Source organism: Lissotriton helveticus, chromosome 6 (genome assembly GCF_964261635.1).
Source record: "Lissotriton helveticus chromosome 6, aLisHel1.1, whole genome shotgun sequence".
NCBI lineage: Eukaryota > Metazoa > Chordata > Amphibia > Caudata > Salamandridae > Lissotriton > Lissotriton helveticus.
In genome coordinates this window covers 835,846,154-835,867,693 of record NC_136067.1, presented here as the reverse complement: position 1 = coordinate 835,867,693, position 21,540 = coordinate 835,846,154, and the positions used below count along the sequence as shown (strand labels likewise).

At 43.8% G+C, this 21,540-nt stretch overlaps 1 protein-coding gene across 3 annotated transcripts in view; it reads right to left on the bottom strand.

The window, feature by feature from the left end:
- Positions 1 to 21,540, bottom strand: part of ATG5 (autophagy related 5) — a 540,258-nt gene that overhangs the window by 285,702 nt on the left and 233,016 nt on the right. For all 3 annotated transcript variants that reach the window (XM_078648434.1, XM_078648433.1, XM_078648435.1), the window contains exon 6: positions 20,783 to 20,877. In XM_078648434.1, coding sequence (XP_078504560.1) covers positions 20,783 to 20,877 — 95 coding nt within the window. The remainder of the gene's footprint in view (positions 1 to 20,782; positions 20,878 to 21,540) is intronic.

Here is a 21,540-nt window from a genome sequence, read left to right as displayed (position 1 = left end):
GGAAACCTGGGGGCCCAGTGGTCTCCCTGATGGTGCAATGGCGATTCGGGATTCTACGATTGGGGCACACGCCCCCCCAAATCTGCAGCACAGGAATGCATCACCCAGCTACAGGATATACTAAAGGCTATCCAAGATATTAAATGGTCCCTTGCTGACACCTATGACGGCGGACTTAATTGGGTAGTTAATGGACATCCATATATCCTTTGCTTGTTGTATACACTGTACATGACATGAAGAGAACAATTATTGTGAGCACTACTAATCAGGGGTGGAGGGTGTGGGGAGCAGTGTGATTGGGTGGGATGGTCTGGGCTGGAGCACAGAGAACGGAGAGTGGAACTGCATAGCACCTCTCCGATTACCATATGGGCACGACAACTGGGCACCAGTTCCGGATGCCAACGTTTTGGTGAGGCAAGTTCTGGGTCATCGACCAGGGAAGGGGAGGTGGGGTTTTTGCAGTTTATGGTTCAAACACATGTACTGGAACTCAGATTGGCCCAACACTATACGTAGTCGGCAGGACTACTGGAGTGGAGCTGTGATATCGACTCTTTAATACAGGGGACAAAATGCCTGATACAATCACAAACATTTTCTATTGGTACAATATACTTACCGACAATGTTTGAGGAATTTGCACCCACACCAAAAGATACAGAATTCATGCCTACCTCAAGAGCAGAGGTATACACTTTGCTTTTCTACAGGAAACACAGATGATCAACACAAAACTGATCAAGCTGCGCAAGCGATGGCGAGGCACACTGGTGGGCACCACTCACTCTACCATGCCAGAGGAGTACTCATTTAGGTTGCACCTGGGGTACCGTTACAATTGTCACAATCCAGGGCAGACCTGGAGGGTTCGTATGTAACTCTGAAGGGGCTGCTCGATGGAGAGCGCATAGTATGGATAGTGGTATATGACCCTAACACGCTGATGAATTCCTTCTTCACCACGCTCACCTCCTTTCTGATCTCAGACCCAACTTTGCCATGTGTATTGGGGGCAGTTTCAACACGGTGCTGGATATTGGCGGTCACAGATGTGTGGAGAGCCATGTATCCAAATAACAAGGAGTAGTCATTCTACTCATGCGTGCACACCTTACATTGGTAGGTTAATTGATAGATGCAGAATACCTAGGTCGCACTCTTTCTGATCATAACCACCTGAAGATGACCATTGCATGGGGGCACACATTGCCCTACATCCCGAACTGGAGAATGCCCCTAGAACTGTTGCATGATCCATTGACCCCGGCCGGAATCGGGGATCACATATAGCAATACTTTACAAAGAACGGGGGGCCAGCATCTGATTGACTGATAGAGGGGAAGCATTTAGGGTGGTATTACGGGGTTTGTGCATCAAAACTTTTAAGAGACGAAGCGCACACTCAAGACCTCGTCACCATAGAGGACAGTATACGCTCCCTTGAAAGTTAGGCAGTACGAATAGAACAAGCCCAATAAGCCCCGTTTTACACAATCTGGGACGCCTCGAACATAGGGAGAGTACAGCCCATCTCTACAACATGGGGAGGGAGACACGGCAGGACGCTGACTGGCATGGCTCCTATGCACTTGTTTACCTAGAACGCCTGTGGTCACGATCTGGGACACAATTGTAGTGCTGGTCAATGTGCAGTCCGCGATCAATCGTGTGTTTCAAGACTATTTTCCGCCTCTCTACACTCATGGGCCCGAAATGCGAACAAACAAGTTGCGGAAGCTTATCTGAATACAATTACCCTTCCTCGCCTTGACGCAACACAGAGAGCTGCATTGGACGACCCCCCCCCCCCACCAACAGGAAGAGCTACAGAGGTGATATTGGACGACCCCCCCCCTCGCCCCCCCACCAACTGGAAGAGGTACAAGAGGTGATAGCACAAATGGCCACGGGAAAAACACCAGGCCCAGGCGGTCTTCCCTTAGAAATCGATGCCGCCTACAGACAGGGGCTGGTGGCAAACCTATTAAAAACCTTTGAGGCAACCAGGGACGCTGGTTGGCTACCCCAGTCAATGAGGGAGGTGTTAATCGTGATCTTGCTGAAGGGGTGGGCTCCTATCGGCCGTTGTCACTGTCAAAATCTAGACTAGAAAATCTTGGGGGAAGTGCTGGCCAATTACTTGTTACCATTAATCCAGACGCTGATCCAAACGGACCAAAATTACTTTACACTTGGCCGCAATACCTTCGTAAACCTTTGGCGCTTGTTTGTGATCATGCACTGGGCTAGACAACTCCAATAGCATCACTGAGTGGCCTCATTGAACATTGAAAAGGCCTTTGATACCCTCAGCTGGCCCTTCTTGATGAGGGTGCAAACATGTCGACAGATAAAAAAGATCAGTGTGACTTCACTTGATCGAGTAACATTTAATATACCTCTATATCTGTTCTTTCCTTCAGAGACTTGGATCATTGTGTCCACAAGTCTCTCACACTGTTTTTAATTCGACATATAACTGCACTACTATTAAAGTGATAGCTTCACCAGGTCTATAGTTGATTTTAACTCACTTTCTCCAATCTTCTCACTCACCGAGTGGAACCCACACACTTTCCAGGTACTCTTTGGCGATTAAAAGATCTCCGGTAAAGTGTCCTTTAGCGGGGCCTGTTGGGCATTGCAGCACCAGACCAACAAGGAGCAAGCCCAATGATGAAGCATTCCACCTTCAGGTGGGTGAGGGCACTTGTTCCTACGAGCAAACGCTCCCAGTGACTTCCACCAGACCCCAATCAAGAGTGCGACCAGTCAGTGCGAAACAATACGCCCTAATTTATATTATACAATCAGAATTCTCCTTGTCCTCCCAAATTTATAGGATATGAATTATGTTACGCAGCGGCGCAAATGCAGGGGCCAATGCAATAGCTAGCGAGGTCTGCGGACCCGGAGGCTCAGATTATACAGATCACTTAGATGGCTAACCACTGCTACTGGGACTATGGGGAAGGATAACAAGTAAACTACCACCAATCTGTTGTTCAGGACAGCTCGCTAGTGATGGAAAAGGACGTACAGGGTGCTCCCGTAAAACTGGTGTATGCGCCTGAGTTGGCCCTTGGTTCCATACCAGAGAGTGAGTCGCTGGCTGCTATACATGATACTTGCCTCTGGACACAGGCAGGAGTCACGGTATGGAGGATCTGTTCTACGACAGAACTTGGCAACACTTTCATGTACTGCAAGAGACCCCTTGTTACGCCTATCGCGCCATGCCTCATACAAATCAGCCTTTTGTTCAGGAAGGGAAGCACAAGGCCTTATCATGGTTCCTTGTTGGGGTTTTTAGGTCTCGCGACCTATCAATGCGCGCAAGCGCATTGAGGGAGCGAGAATTCAAGTGCTCAAAAAACTCGTGAAACCAAGGGTTTCGTTCGTGCGGTTTTCTTTAAGTTCACGTGAATCACGTGAGCAAACAAGCACGCGCATCAGCCTCCCTCCCTCCCTCCTAATTGCATTTTTTTTTTAACGCCCGCACAGCACATCAAAGGGCTTCGCCCAGCGTGCGCTGTGCGGTTTCTCCTCCCCTAATTATTCATGGGTGGCCGGTGGCCGGCCGTACTTTCAGTACACCATTTGCTCAGGACATTGCTTTTTTTAAAATTATTTGCAGTGCCTTTAGAAATTTGTAAACTTGCTTGCTTGTTGCTTTCACATCCTGCGCTTACAGCGCTCGGCTTTCATTTAACATGTTAGGTTTAAAACCTGCAATAAATACGTGCACGTTCGCTTTGCTGCCTTGTCACATCCTGCGCTTACAGCGCTCGGCTTTCATTTAATATGTTAGGAGGAAGGTAACTAAATCAGTCTACAGTCAAATGTGATTAGCCAAAAGGCTCTACTCAGACCCCCGCCATGCTGGAAGATGTGGGGAGTCAAGATAAAGCAATTGCAATATCACTTAGAAACAGAAAAGACATAAAAAAAATCTTCAAGTACTGCAGACTCAAGCTGCCTGGCTGGCTGTGAGAACGAGGAGAGGAGATCACTTAAGAACAGTGTTACCATCACACCATCACTGCACTGGCTGTACCATACCAATAGCTCACACTTTCCTAATGCGAGACCTATTGGCAACGCCAGTGCTTGTTGGTAGTGTTAACACCCCCCTCTTATTTCACTTACCCACATTTCCCTGTGTTGGGTCCCTTCTTACGCCGACCTCTGGGCAGGACTGAGGGATGGTTACTGGTGGGAGGGGCAAAGGCGATATATATAAACTGCAGCCAGACTCAACGCTGTGCTTGGCTTTGAGTCTTTGGTCTCCTGCGTCCACGCCCCCTTGTTGCTTCCTGATTTCTCATCTGTAGAGTGATGGTCTAGTTGTTGCTAGTTTGCGTCTACTCTTCCGGATATCCTGTGGTACCCGCTGAGGTCTCATAGGTGGCTCAGTGCAGGAACCTTTTGGGGCTTTTGGTCTCGGACCTTCCTTTGTTTTTCCAGCCTCCCCATGTGTACTGTTCAAGTGAACTTCCTTCATTTCCCTGAAATGGCAGGGTGTCGCAGCATTTTTTTTCAGCTGCTCTACATGCCGGACAACAGTACTTTGCGCACAAGGGAGAATCACATGTAGCGGATGGTGTCTCCTATCTCATGCTGTGCATTTTCCTTCCCTTAGACCCCTGGATTTCTAGAACAGTAAAGGTCAGTGCAATTATGAAATAAGTCCCTGCACCTCTTGGGAGCCACAAATGTGACTGTGGTGTCTTACACTTTACTGTTTGTGTGGCCACGATAGGCTTTGGAGGAGCCTTATTTTTTTATTCCTTTTTCGGATACTGACAGCTTGTTTCTACTGAAAGGACGAGTGGGATTAACTTGTCACCCAATGACACCTGCTGGAGAATTTTTATTCTGTGAGTTAGTTGCAAGGGATCTAATACAGAGAGATAGTAAGTGTGGGTGGTTCAAAGGGAGGCATACTTACAAATACTAAATTGTATTTTCTTGTTTCTTTATAGATAGTACCGGCTCGATATAAAGGAGATTCCCTGAACTGTCTTGTGCCGAGTGTGACAGATCATTCATTCAGTATGGTTCTCCGATTTCCTCCTCCTTTCTCCCTAAGAGTAGTTACCAGCCACACTTGTGTCTTCCCCATAGTAGCGTGTTGGAGCTGGTTCTGAGGGTGACACACATATTTAACCCCCCATAGAATAGGTTGCATGTTCCTGGGAGCTGACTTTGAGTGCCTCAGACTTGGCAAAGAGGATACCGACTTCCCACATACGGTATGGCACTGTACAGTTATAGGGGGATTTTGGAATGCAGTGTTGAAATACATAACTGATCTCACGGGCAGATGGACGCCTAGAGATGTCTTACTGTGTTTGTTAGGTTTAATGATTTGCACGAAAAAAATACATGTGTCACAGTTTAATGATCTGGGACTGGACCTTGCTACTCGACTCATTGTATGTTGTGGAAGGTTGAAAGGGCACCAACATTAGGAGACAGAATTATGGAAATGGGCCCAAAACCGAGGGTGACATGATGTCAGGTCCCAGTGGTTGGGGGGTAAAGGCGCGTGTTATGCGGAATGGGATACTGATCTTGAAAAATTGGGCGCCCCCCAGGAGCATCAGGCTCATTATAGTGCCGGACTGGCAAGGGTATGCATGGGAGTGGGTGCCCGGATGGGGACTGTTGTATGATGGGGGAAGGCACCATAAAATGGGCCGCAACATGATACTGGACACAATACTCACACTTCACTGTCGTTTTCAATAGGTCAACTACTCCTACAGCAGATGCTAATAATGTCAACAATATTGCCTTTACTTTTCTATCTGTACTGCCACTGCCTCTGTCACCTGCAGCTGAAAGGGCCGGAATTGCCTACACTTGTTAAAAAATGGTCCTGTTGCGTTGTGTATTAATGTCTTATGAAAATTAATAAAGAACTATGGCTAAAATGATTTATCGTGCTGTATCTTTCGCCTCACGCACAGTCGGTCATCTGCACAATAAGAATTAAAGACACCACCACCCCATATAAAGATATTAAATTGATCGACAGTGTGAGATCTGGCTGGAATACGCATATAAGAAAAATCCTAATAAAGAAAAAAAGTGTAAACGCTTATTACAGTGAAACACTGAAAATTACTAGCACGTTGTCATGGCATTACCACTCCGTTCCCATTTCTCGTCACAGACCTTAACTAAAAGGGCATTTTAAGCTGCAAACACTGATTTGATTATACAGTAAATTGAGACATGCTTAATGCAAAACTTGTGATATCTATTAATGTTCAAAAATACCCACTACAGAGTAGCAGCACTAAGGACCATCATCACCGAAAAACAGCTCCAAAAGCCTCACATTGCAGAATGGTGTGAATGATCAATGTATCCACAGATACCAACGTTATCTATCTTGTCAGCTGCTTAACAAGCGACTATGAATGTAATCATTCCCGCCTCTTCAGCGTCCTTGAGTCAGAGGAAGGGTTACCTTAGTTTGCAATGCAGATTACCATGCGCCGAGTGACAGAAGTAGGATGGAATGCTTTGTGGCGTGGACCATAAGAGATTAACACTGAGCCTAAACTACTATATTAAGTCAAGCTAGAGCTGGTGAGGATAATGTTGTGATTAATATGAAAATCTGTTAAAACCTTGTTACATTGGTAAGAAAGGATGGAGAAGGGCTGATTGCCAACAAATCAGGCAGGAAGTGAAGAACAGGATCCTTGTAAAGGTAGGACCCCAGCTCTGGCAGATGTGACTGCCACTAACATTAGGAGTTTGGTCAACCTCATCTTGAGCCATAGTTTCCATAATGGTTCAAACGGATGAACTGCAGTGTCCTAAAGCACAGGGAAGGTGAAATGATTGAAAAAGTGACAAAATCATAGCTAGAGAAATTTAAAATGTCTTCAGTTGCTCCATACCCTAAATCAGTGAACACTCATACCTTATTTTTCGAGACTGCTAGGCCTACACCAAATCCATGATTTAGGCAATTCAAAACCGTGAGAGGGTCATAGTAAGGGATAACAAGGCTTTCGACCATCACCATAAAGAGAAAGGCTTCCACTGCCTGGCATGAATGTTCCAAACAGAGACCTTGTTCTCTTAACATTTCCCTTCTTTAGAGTCTAAGCCATTCAGTAATCAGGAAGTCGGACGTAATGTCAAGAGATTCTTAGTTGAAACATACAGCCACCTCTGGTAAAGTGACAATGTGATCTTGAGTTCCGGATTTACAGATTTCTATTTTTTATACCCAAGTGTTGGACCTGGCCCTTTTTGCAGGGTTATCCCCAAACATTTTGCCTTCTTCCTCCTATTTTTCTGACCTTCTTTTTGTTGGCTTTAGGACTCTGGACACTTTACCACTGCTAATCAGTGCTAAAGTGCAGGTACCCTCTCCTTAAACATGGTATGATTGGTTTACACCGGTTTGGCATATTTATTTTACATGAAAGTCGCTAGTAAAATGGTATACCATATACCCAGGGCCTGTAAATGAAATGCTACTAGTGGGCCTTCAGCACAGATTGCGCGACCCACAGACAAACCTGTCTCAGGCCTCTGCCATTGCAGGACTGGTGTGCGCAGTTTACTGCAGCACTGACTTGGCATTTACATCTACTTGCCAAGCCTTACACTCCCCTTTTTACTACATATAGGTCAACCCTAAGGTAGGCCCTAGGCAGCCCTATGGACAGGGTGCTGTGTAAGTGAAAGGTAGGACACGTGCAGTTATTGTGTGGAATGTCCTGGTAGTGACAAACACCCAATTTTGTTTCTCACTACTATGAGGCTTACTCATTTCACAGGATAGCATTGGGAATTCCCTTATGTGTGTGTAAGTGGTAATTTCAGGTGTGAAAGGAGTAGCACTACCATGTTTGGTATGTTTAGAATGGTAGTGAAAAAGGTTGCCCACTGGTTTAGGTGTTTTTTTATTACTATTTTAAAAATGCCACTTTTAGAAAGTTGGCCTTTCTCCGTGCTTATAACTCTGTGTTTTGCAGCCTGACTCCAATCCACGTTTAGGGCAGAGTGACAGCTAGGCTTTTTGCATACTTTCCAGACAGCCCTCACACAGGAAGGGTTGGGTGTAACAAGGTTGAATCTGCATTCATCTGCATACTGAATGGACTTCCTGGGCTGGGAGAGAGAGAGGTGGGGCACACTTACATTTGTATAGGTTGGACCCTGCCCTCACACAAAGGGCTTATTTACCCCCTACTGATATCAGCAGCCAGGGCTGGGATTGAATGGGGGTGTTGTGCACTTCTAAGATTTCTTTTGAAGTTACCTCCACATCAAAGACAGGTACAGGGGGCTCTGACCCCACGTATTGAGTACACTACTGGACCTGAAGGAACCTGCGCTGAAGCAAAGGTTGCGGTGTTAAAGGATTGCCATCTTGCTGTGCTGACTGTTTGCCGCAACTGCTGCACTGCCTGTGTGAGCTGCCCTGCTACATGCTGACGTATGCCCTGCTGCAAGGATTACTCCACCCCAGAGTGACTCCAAGAGCTTGTTGGCTTGCCCCTGCGTTTTCTTCCTGAGGACTCAGGAACACAAAAGACCCTGTGCCCTGCTTGGACCAATTGTCCCTTACACTGCTTGTCAACCGTTAGTGCTCCGCTCTGGGGAGCACTTCTACCAATCAACAGGTATCAGATCGTGGTATCCCTGGAAGACTCCCCTCCCGCTGAGGGACTGGCTTGTTGACTCTCTTACTGTGAGTGCAGGGTTGCCTGGACGCTTGTTTCAACAGATAGCCCAGGTGGAAGACTGATTGGTCACTCAGCGATTGTAACGCTGCATCACCTGCCTGAGAGTTAGTGCGAATGACGTGCTGCCACGATCAACGCGCAGAGGGGGAAACCGCTCTGCAAGGGTACCAGAGTGCGCAGCTCCCGGACCGCAGCTGTCACAGTGTATGCCTATTTGCGCCCCAAATAGGTGCGGCGCATGTCGCCTGAGGGCGTAGGGCGCTCCGTCCCCAGCCCGCGTCCACAGCGGTGTCAAAGCTGGCCTAGTCCCTTCTCGGACCAAAGCGGTCCTGGTGGTTGGGTAATTCCAGCCCCGTTGCTCCCCTGTGCTTTTGGTGTTTTCGGACCAGAGTGGTCCTAGGAACAGCTTGCCTTTTGCCACAAGTGGCGCAATCAGGTATTCTGTGGTTCTTGGATGCCGGGCCGGGCGGGACCATAATTCTGGATATAGAAGCGCACTAGCTTCTAAAAACACTATCAGTTCACATAGGTGAGAAACGCTCAGATATGCTTCAAAATGCACTAACCGGCTCCATTGTTGTGCATGATGGGCGAGTCCTTGACGAGGCCCCCGGCCTGGACCAGGTTACCTTTTTGACCACTATAAATTACTGTATTCCCCATAATGGGTGCCCTACGTTTGGTGCCTAAATTACAGCATAAAGCTTAAAAGGAGTGCAGGAACACTGCACCTTAGGTGTGTATGATGTTATTTAGTTTTTCATTGACGTATGGTGACATATGGTGATTTATGTGTTTCCATCCTTACCAAACTGCTGTATATTCCGACCCTGATGTTATGATGTATGTTGTTTTACATTGCCAGGATTTGCATAGTATGCACCACAGTTATGATTCATGTACGTCATAAACTGAATTTCATGCCTGATGGTTGTAGGTATGTCTTTTTTTATTCTTGCACTGTCAGGATAACAAGTACTATTTCAGAATTGGCATAATATGCACAGTATTCATGACTTATGTCTGCTTTGGTCTATACTTTATGTACAATATATTTTAAATTTGTATATAAACATTATGTGGAGTCTCTTTGTTGGTGTATTTATTGTGTTACTGGTGTGAGTGTGTTGCGCAAACACTTTACACGTTGCCTCTGGGGATACGTCGGACTGCTCTGTGCCAAGCTACAAAGGGGTGAGCACAGGTTATATTTGGTGTGTAACTTACTTGCCCTGACTTAGCTGGTGGGTCCTGGCTGGCTTAGGTGCACACCCTAGCCAACCAGAAACCCCATTTCTAACATAAGGCAACTGAATGACTAATGCTGCCTCTATCTTGGATCCCCTAGCAACCAAAGGTGAAATTCACAAGTGAATAATAAAGACTTTAGCCAGGTCATGACAAATCTGCACCCATCAACACCATCTAACACCTCATAGTGGACAGTATGTGGTAAAAGGCCTTTGGTGTAAATGCATCCAAAATTGGGCAGCAACCCATTTACAGATGAGATTGAACACTTCCTTCCATAGGCAAATTTCGTAGACAAGGTGGCCAACCTGTTTAGATGATTCTCTTCGGAGAAACTCCACCACCGGATTGGAGGATGCCTGAATCGGCTGGAGTAGATTTCGCCAACTGAAACTATTTACTTGCCACCTGTTTCAGGACCTTCTTAATGGGACAGTCCGTTCTAATAAGCACAGCTGGCCACATAAATAAATTACAGAAATTAATCCGAATGATAAGCTAAAAACTCATCAGCTTTAAGAGTGGCATATCTATAGTCGAGAATATTGACCCTGTGAAGTGCAAGAGTTCAGAATTGCCTCCTAGCCATGCTGCCTCCGTGGTGAGCACCAAGTGTTTTCTGAATTGGCTACTGCTAGTGATCCTTAATGATGGCAAGGGTTACCAATACCAGGCATGCATAATTGTAAGAGTATCCCAAGAACCCAGGCCATGCCAAGACTTGGGTTTCAAGTGCATTCTATCTCAGTATCCTGCATTTACCTGATGACCACTGGATTTGCAGCCAGAGGCTAGAGGTTGCAGATATAGCTGACAAGGAGCATTACAGGTGGGGACTGAACATCTCTAAGTGGCGCATTGACAGAAAGACCATCACTACCTGTGTGTCAAATGCAGCTCCAATAAACTCCAGACCTTGACTCAGGATCGTCAAGGTTGTTTGTCTTTTATCCTTCAAGGTGCTTGGAGAACAAAATGACATCCATAGAAGTCATTTCTTAACATATAACACACTGACTCGTGTTAGAGTTGCAAAGAACCAGAGGATTCACCAGTGAATACAGTTTTACAGAACCTTCCTGTTCTGAACAGCGGCAGAAGCCTCATCAACTGGTTGGCCAACTGACTCAGGAGCATATCCAAGTGCCTTTGATTAGGCTACGAGGTAAATCAGAAGCTGACTATGGGAGAGCCCTCAATGGAAAGGAATTGGACAGATTACAAGCATATCCAGCTACCATGTCTAAAAACGCCAAGTTATAACGTATTACATTTTTCCTGGTAGATATGGCTTATTTCATGTCCAAAACAATACATTCATTATTTCCTAGTGCAGACTCCTGCTGTCCACAGTACCATTTGCTCTGAGACACTCTGCAACATATGCTTGGGCATGCTTTAATCTCACACAATACTGGGCGAGTATTATCACACACCATTGCCACATCATCAACAACACCACATTAAATAGGTGGCAAACATGTTTGCTCGTATTGCTTTGTCATACCAAGAAGACTAAACTCACAGCTAATTTCTAGACCTTGCTTTACTCGCAAAACACCTAGTTACTAAACACTGGAAAGTGAATGTACCCACCTCCCCCTCCACAACGACGGGCCTCCATGTGGCGCTGGTTGGCAGAGATATGAGCAGAGAGCAGAGCACTTAAGATGAGGCAAGTAATCAGAGAAGGTGTCTCCTCTCACAGGGTTGGACGAAATGGTGGAAGCCTTCCAGACTGATGTTATAGAAGACATGAACAATATCATACCCTCATCGCCCCTGTAATAACATCCAACAGTACACCATAACTACCGGCATTGCTTAGTCTCCATGGGCAAAACAATTTTAAATTGACAGCTGTGTGCCTCTTGCTCCTCCCGCCGCTATCACTTGACTGTGACTTTGATGCGGAGTCCATGGCGAACACAATACAATGGGCACCTTCCACATTACTTCCACATAGGCCTAGCTGTGCATGATCCATATACTCAGTAAGATTTATATTCGAGATAATGCTAAAAGACAATGCGTATATGTTACGCCACTGCCCTCCAGTTCATGTTTAGTTTTGTATTCTTGAGGTTATTATTCTGTGTATTCTTGTCATTAACAATTTGAGGAATGCAAGCAAGTTTCAATGGAGCACACACTGATAATAACACCTTGAAGACCAGAAAGTTGCAAAATGATGGACATCCGAATAATAATTGTAACTTATAAATTGCATGTACAATTAGTTGAATGGGTACTATATAGAGAAGTTTGTAATGTGTTAACTAATGGAAAATCTTAATAAAAACGTTTTTTTTTATGTCCTGGAACTGGACTGTCTATTAGTATAAAAGAGTATAGATTACTAAATTGGGTCAGAAGGATCAGAATATGGAACACTGCATCTCTTCCTTTTGGCATTGATATTTTGCTGATAGGCACCACAGAGATTTCATTTAGCCACACGATGGAACCACCCCAAACCCTGTTCTTCCATGGAGGCAGAACTGATCACCCCTTTCTTTGCAGGGTATGTTCTCTCCGCAATAAGAATCTACTGGCTCAGTTCTAAGGTCAGAGAGTCAATCAAACACCCTAGTGCAGAGATAGGGTTGAGAATGTCTGCAATGAGCACTCATGGCTAACATACCAAGCCCAGGAGTAGGTGACAAAACTTTCAGAAAACTGTTGCATGCCAGAGGAGATAAAGGTGGAAGAGAGACATTCATATTCTGTACTAATTTGGACTAACATTGGGCAGAGCCTCTTCTGCTGTGTTTAAATTTGTGAACTTTAGGATGGCTCCACCATGTGGAACACCTAAATCCACATCTACTGGCACTCAAAATGTCCCATTGTGGCCACGGACTGTGGGTGTCTACCCAGACGCTGTGGCGCCCTTCCTACAAACAAAAGCCTCAGAATTATTCAAACAAGATGTGAGAGGCACCAGAGATACTTTCAAGCAGGGCGACCTAAATACAGAAAACACGTCTAATTAGTTGCAATACCAACTATTTGAATGACTGAATCAACAGGTTATTTCAACCAATCTGATTCGGTTGCTTTTGCACCAGTTAGTATGTGTTCCAATTTAAACCATTCTGATGGCTTTGAAGTCCTACAGGGAGCTATGGTTCCAGCAGAGTGCTCCGATGCAAGCAGACTGGATTCTGACAGCACATAATTCAAGTGCAGAAAACACTTGAATACTGAACCACTTTGGAAATACTGAAGGAGACCAATTCTATTTGTTTCACATTCTATCAAATATTTTGCGTATCTATGGAGATCCAACCAGACCATAAGACCTGAAAAGAAACAAACACTGTGTTTTATTTAGCTTGATTTAGCAATGCCTCTAGGCTGGGCCCATACTTTTTCCTGCCACTACACTTAAGTATTAATAGCATTGTTTTGTGTCTGGTCTCACTGGGGGCACAACAAGAAAAGGGAGATGAAAGTTTTGTTTTTTTTTTAAAGCGAAGCAAAAACGCGGGAGCAATTTGAGAATACAGCACCCACCAAAACGAAATTACACAACAAGCAACAATTCTCCCAACCCACTAGGTTCTTAATTTGTAAACTACCACTTTAGTCCACATTCAATATTGGCGTACTTTGATTTGCAAGGGTGTCCGAGACTCACAGGACACCCTTCGAGGAGGGGTTCAGCATCTCGTACATGGGGAGGGAGGATGGGGAGGGAGGATGGGGAAGGTAATGGGATGCCAGGCTGATGGAAGCGTGGCAATGGAACAAAATCTGGCCTCTAAGCCAGCCATAAGTATTTGTTAATCTCCATTCTTACTAAACCAATCTCCATGTATCGTCTTGGACCAGCAGTTGCCAGGTTATGGCAGAGGTTAAGTGAGCTATTATTATGTTTCAATACAGTATCTATACTAATGTATATACAATGATTATATCCAATTCGCCAATTTTGAAGGATTGTTGTGTTTAGCTGTGGCAGGATCTCCTTTTCCCTTCTCCTCCTTATTGTGTTGCCCCGTGTCACCAAAACCATTTGGCTACAGCATTGTATTCCTACTAGGGCTCATGAGGTTGTGGGATCAGGGAGTCTGGGGGTTTGAATGAATAAATCCTTATTAACACTGGTGGTCGTGACATATGTGTGCTCTATATTCGTGTGTAATGACCGGCACAGTAGATGAACTTAGCTGCACTAGCTAATGTTCGCTTATACTTGATTAATTTAGCTGCACTGTCTAATGTTAGCTTAAGCTTGATTAACGTAGCTGCTCTAGTTAATGTTAGCTTATACTTGAACAACATGTAAGTATTTCTATACATTTATATGAGGAAGAGGCCAAACCTTGCGAAAGTGCACCTCAAATGAAGTTTAGACGACTTCCCTAGGGAGCAAAGTCCATTTTCCACTTCACAGCCCCCGTAACTATGATAGGGACAGCCATTAAAGCAAGGCACCTCGTTCCTCTTTAACACAAATATAAATAAATTGTAACTCATTCACGGGGGGGGGGGGCAGTCCGGCATCCACAAATGGAAAATCAATTTAGTTATGTATGACGTAAGAAGGGTTCCTCCTGACTTTTGGAAATCAAAGTGCTATTGCCCAGTTTTTATTCAACCCCCAGGTAGGATTCTGCTACTACTTCTCCTTTTTACGTACCTGAATAAGCCCTCTGATGCATAGGACTGGTAGGGAGGGTTGAGAAATAGTTTCTATCACTGTAAGCCAAAACCATATTGTGACCTAGCTACATGGGAAGCACATTGCTACACAACTAATGTGCCGGTTGACTATTGGGCAAAGTGCTTTCTTCCCCTGATCACCACTTGCAAATCCGATAGACAGCTGGTACAGATGCTATGGTGAAGAACTGGCATGTTTACCTAAGGCAGCTGCCATAAAGGACACAGAGCCATGCGGTGGGGTCAGAGAAGTCCAACAAGAATCCAACCCCTCTGGATGAGGAGACACTGGCACAGGTGCGAAATGTTGGAGCCATGACAACACTACCAAGCATTTGAAAAGAGGAACATTTTCAGTATTATTTGTTGACACCAGCTGAAACCCCGTTTTCCTTGCTGATGGGCTGAATACCTCAGTTGACCTTGAATATTTTGTACTGAGGCAAAAAAGGAGGCTGAAGCACAAGTGGTCCAAACACACCTAAAGTAGGGATTCCCTTCTTACATGGCTACAGCAACATCTCCAATAGTAGAATCTGGTCCTGGCCAAGTGTCTCCCCAAATATAGACTGCGATTGTGCAACCTGTGACAGTTGAAACAGTTGACAGAGGTACCAGTGGAAGTGCTTTTAAAGAAGAGATTTACAGTCAAACCTGCTCCCGTACTGCAGAAGACCTCTATCAAGGGAGACATTGATTTATTGGTGGAGCAACCCATGATGACAAATAAATCAGGACGGAGGTACTGGGGAGCTATACAGAGAAGATATTGGTATTTCAGAAGACTGGTCCCTCTTCTGAGCAAGAGTACCGAAGACAGAGAACACCTTATTATATGAGTGTCCCTATCCTCTGAATTATCAGAGAAGTAGAACTGCAAGAGGGGAAGGAACCCAAGAAGTCTGCAGTCCCAAACATACTGAACAAGATGTAGCTCATTTAGAGATTTGAGGATGACTTCAGAGAGATGCTGAAGGTGAGCTCTCTTCTACCCACCGTCATATGGTACACCATGGATGCGGCAAAAGAAACAACTCCCATCGAAAATGAGAGCAAATATGTTTTGCATGAGAAGGGTTTGTGTGAATTCCGCATTTGCCCTAAGAACATCAATGCATGTGGCTTACATAGATCAATCCCTCCATAATGGTTTTCAGTGGTAAGTGACTGCATTCGAGGAAAGAGAAGATTTTGGTCCGACATTGAATGCAATGGCAAATAATGTTTGATTCTTTGGTCTGGCCTCTTATATTTTCAGGGTCAGAGCACTGGCATCTGTTCTGTGACTCAGTCACCACTGGCTTATCTTTTGGAATGGCAAGCCATCTAAGATGGGCACTTGCAAACGTTGTATACTTGAACTCAAACAAAAGGCAGCTTCAAGACTGTGGCTTTAGTAAGGATAAGGAAGTGTGGTTCCTTATCTATGCATGTTAAGCTTCACATTATAGTACTCACCAATTTGTTTGCAGTTTAGTCACCGTAAATAGCAAGTGGCAAGGATGGAGTAGTGAAAACGGTTGTATGATATTACAACGAACTCCGTTGTAACGCATGCCTTTACCACGCATGCGTTACAACGGAACACTATTTTCACGCTTTTCCTTCTCCACGTTTTTTCCGTGGTGACGTCATACGTAAAAAAAAAACCGGCCGTTTCCTTCCCCTGCGCCGCCGATTTCCAGCACATCTTCTCTAAAGGTTAGTGTTTTTTTTTGGGGGGGGGCTAGCCCCCCCAACCCCCCCTTTTTTTATTTGTACCCTTTACCACACATGCCTTTACTACGTACTTCGTAGTAAAAGTATGCGTGGTAAAGGCTGTCGTTGTAACCACGCATGCGTTGTAATGCATGCGTGGTTATGGTTTTAGTTGAAACGGCCTCGTTGTAGTGGCCGTTTCCCAGTGAAAACGTGGGACCAGGCATCCTCTCAGACACATGGGCTGACCACGCTAGACACTTATCTATATTACAGAGTGCAAAGGGTGTTGCATGCGATATTGGGTCCTGACATGCCAGAGGAGAAGAAACCACTGACGTATTTATTACAGTCTCACTCTCCACAACATGGTATCACGATACTTTATACTTTCCTTAAGGGACAGGGAACATAAACAAAGCAAAAATTTCAATTAGATTGGGAAAAAGACTTAGGGTTGGAAATCACAGAAGCGCAGTGGTCCCACTGTTTTAGTAATACCAAAGCTATTTCTCAGAACGGAGGGCATAGATTAATTCATTTCAAATAACTTCATAGAACTTACTATACCAGGGCTTGACTATATAGATACGGGCTGCGGGACGACGATAGATGTATGATGCAAAGTAATGAATGCCAATTTCATGCAACTGGCTTGGGACTCGGGAGTGCCTTGGTATTCAAGTATTTTGGAGATTGGTATTCACCACTTTGAGTTCAATGCTGGATCTGGTCATGTCTGAATCGCCTGTGGTGGCTCTCCTGGGATTCGATAAAAACATTCCAAAGGCGCGGTGCGTAAGCTGGCCTCCATTGGTCTACTACTCGCCAAGCGTAGGATTGCCATGAGGTGGGTGCGTGGCCCCCTGCCTAAACTATCAGAATGGCACACAGATCTGGCCTACTGCTCTACGCACTCTGAGAATTACAATTCATTAAAGCCTGTGAAATGTTAACCTAAATATATCTGGGGACCATATCATGCATATCTGTTGGAAAAAGCTACAGAGGATCCCATACAAACTGAGCAGGAAAGAACCGGTGTTGGTTAAATTAAGTTGGCATTGGATGATTGTATTAAGTGTGCATATACAGGAGGGTGTAACTAGATTATTTAAAAAGGGTGGTGAATAAGTCGAAGTTGTGAATGTTATGTAAACCAAGTGTATTAAAAAGGTACCCATGGGACGCTGCAGCCTGTACAGGGGATTTTTCTGGTGGGTTGTCGAACACAAGTCGTAAAAGTCTTCTGTACTGGTCTTGAAATGCTATATTAAAGTTTTTGTATGCTAATGGGATTGTATTGTTTATTTCTGCACAACACTGCTGTAATGTTTCTTTTTCATGTTTTTTCTGCAAAACTTTAAATAAAGTTTTAAAAAAAAATGCATGGGACAAAGTAGCCCTGCAAAGAGCACCTCAAATAGGGAAGACCACCAGGCTGTGGAAGCCCATCAGGTTAAAGGACTGTGTGGGAACATTTAAACCAGATGTCTGCTCAATTCTGAAGCATCAGCAGCCATTGTGGCTTCTTCTCTCTTTGTTTCTTGCTTCTTGGTGTGTACTTGTAGTCGTTCATTTTTTCCTCATTCATTTTCTTTTATCCAATTCCTGACAAATGTTTAGCTTTTCAAATATAGACAAATGACATATAGCAGTTTATCTGCAGTTCAGGTATCATAAATGGAAGGTACATGTGCGTGGTTGGGCAATCGACAAGGAAGATGGGCTCTAAGATCACTCAGTGCTGTAAACATGATCTGGTAGGAAGTAGCACAACATAGTGCCCCCTCTGAAAATGAGATCTACTTGAGCAGACTTCCAACAATGATGGTCCTAATTTGGCTCTCATTTGAAGAGTGTTTGTAAAGGAGGCAATAATTGAGACAGAGAAGTTTGCTCCACCTCTCCTGCACTGCGTGATGCTGGGAGAGTAAGATGGATGACTTACTGTCCGAGCAGTTTGATTAAAAATATGACGTTCATTCTGCTCCTCAGATATGGGTGTAGTCAGGACAGCAGACGAGCCACACCTGGAGAAGATTGTGTTGACTGCTATATCAACATTCTAAATATTGGGCGAAACTGCTGAGAGCAGGGGTCTCCAACATTTTCTGTGACAGCTACTTCTGCTCAGTACAAGCCCTCTTAATCTACCAGCAGATTATTTCACTGTAAATTAATGACAATATACCTCAAAGTTACACTAGGACCACCCTAAGCAGAACTATCAGTAGGGACCACCCAAGCTTTCAGGCAAGGCTACCAGCAGAAATACTACTTAAAAGCGTATTAATATTAAATGTCTCCATCTGACTAAAGAAATAACAGCTAAAGCAACACAGGCCCTCAGCAGCAATGGACATAACCACAGCAATGCGTCTTTCCAACTTAGCTAGAACTATCTATCAAATATCAACTTTAAATGTGTTTTGTAATTGCAACCTTTTGTCTTCCGCAGCATATCGGTATCTGAAAATACCCATTTCTCTATTAAATCCATTTTGGACAAACAAACTCCATTTTTCAGGGGGGAAAACATAATGTTTGCCTATAAAATATCAGTCTTCATGTTTAGGAAACAGAGTCCTTAAACATCAGCTTGTCATTTTCATTGAGTACTCAAAAAGTACAAACCCTCACATTGACAGATTCTGCTTTAAACGCCCAGGTGTTACAGTTATAGGTTATGGATGCACAACACAACCAAGGATGCCAGTCCTATGTCAATAATGCCTTCTATTATATCTTGAAAAAAACAGTTAAAAAATGTGTCTCAGCAATGGCTCTTTCTACAAAAAAACAGAGATGCATACATTTGCTTTCAACCTATGGAGCACATATTCAATCAAACCAATACGAACATACTATTTTTTGCTAACTAAAAAACGCAAACAAAAAAATAAATTAACATGCAAAAAAGTTGGCTTGCCCAACTGTATTTAGCAGAAAGGGCTTGACTTCGAAATTTTATGAAAAGCTGGGCCGTTTATCTGGCCTAGACACAGCTTTAGCTGCTTCGCCAGCCTCAAATTTTCAATAAAATCCATAATAAAAATAAATATGCATACACATGCATTTACAGGCTTGCTCATCATCCACTGGAATGCTTCAGTGTCATTCATAATCTGATTGCACCCCGCACTGAATACAGCATGGGTCAAAGACGTCAGCCCACTTCATCTACTGCCCGTTTGGCATCGAGTGATGGCATTTTGCCTTACAACATGAGCATAGTCGTCGGAAAAGGAGTGCCCATTTAAGTTATTTTTCTTTGCTAACATATGTGTACCACTTTTACGCCTGCGTTTGATCTGTATTAAATGTGCCCGCCCAAAAATAAAATAATAAATAACGACATGGCATGCTTTCCGATGCCATACCTATTTGCTCTTCCAGTACTTGAATCCTAAAGTTAGAACTAACTGGAAAAGCGGATTTAACAGCGTTTAGAATCTAATTTGAAGGAAGTTGTTAATTATTTCATTCTATATAACGTCATTCTATACAAGGATTATGGGCCCAACTCTCAAACATTCTGTCGCAGCTGTTAAGACCTTCAGTGCAAAACCAAGACATGTGTTGGTATGAACACACACATCATAATTCACACAATCGGAATCTGGTTAGCTTGTACCCAAACTAACCTAATGCTGAACACAACATACTAGTATAGCAGGTTGTCTACGGTACCACGTTTAGAGGCAGTGGTGGGGGAAAGGGTGCTTGAGAGAAAACCACAAAATTAAATAAACACTTGCAAATTCTAAATTTCCAAACTTTAGTAGGTCATTTTCTACCCTTGAAATGTTCATAAACTAATCATTCGAAAGACAGAAACAAGTGAATTTCCACGGTGGGAAAGGGAAGAAAACTGTATATTTCATGGAGGTGGAGGGACAAACAGTCTTTCTGGCAAATGTGCAAATCTGCCACACCTATTCATAGAGGTTCTTCATACTGTGAATGCAAATCTACGATTTGCATCACATTTCTTGAGTTTGTATCCAGTTAGTTGAATTCACCCAAAACTTGAAAATATTTGCAAATGGAAAGGAGAGAATAAAGGAGGGCTGAGATTTCTACCTTTTTGTTAAGAGGGCTGTACATCCCTATATATGCGAACAGTCAGTGCAGTATCACATATGATCATTTTCGCAATGACTGCAACGTCATGGCATACGAGTGAAAATTATTAAACACCATGTTCCGAATTTAATAGTATACCTGAAATATATATTACACATCTGATAAGTCAGAAAACAAGACTACTACCTTACAATGCGATTGCTCTCCCAAAAGCCGCCATTGACCTTAAGGAAATTCTATCCCCGGGTAGTAAGCATCTACTACTAATCACTTGTATCCACCAAGAATTTAAAATATATCATGGTTCTCGCCATTGTGTATACAGATCTCTTTAGTACCTTACCTGGTATATTCTAAATGGGATATATCGAAATCCGTTCTCTTCTGCTGGGTACTCCATGAGTTTTCGATTTATGGCCCAAAACTGGTCAAATTTATCTGAAAGGAAAATAGAATACTAGTCATTAAAGTTAAAAACTAAATGTAGACCATGTCCCTATATCTCATGACTGCTTCTACCTCACTGCCTTGCAGAGCAGGGAAGTATGAAGATTTCAACAATCTTTTTTAGTGACTAATAACCTTAGCACATTAACAATATGCCTGCATTTTGTGCGCTGAAAAGTAGGTGCAATCATTCTACTGATTTTTTTTTTTTTTTAAAGATTCAGCAATGAACTAGATTTAGCCATGCTCTCTCATGTCCTTATTTCCAGACTAGAAATGTAGTCTAATAACACAAAAGCCTGGCTCCTAGCCACATAATAGAGTACAAGAACAGATATTCCCCTTAAACAAAAAGGTCCTACCCATGGGTGTCCGACAGGTGAGTAAGTATTTCTATACCTTGCTCCGCAGTGCAAACTACATAAATGCAATGATTTCGATGATAATGGTATAGTGAACTCTAAAATTAGTCCTTGGTAAGCCTAATTCCACATATGACAGAAAGATAAATGACTTTAGCTGGAAGGGGTTACAAGATGTGTAGATTTGCAGTAGATTCACATGAAGACTATATCCAATCACCATTAGTAGAGGCCCTCCAGAATACTCAATAAATCTTCTTTAAATGCACCTCACTAACAGCTTCAGAGCAAT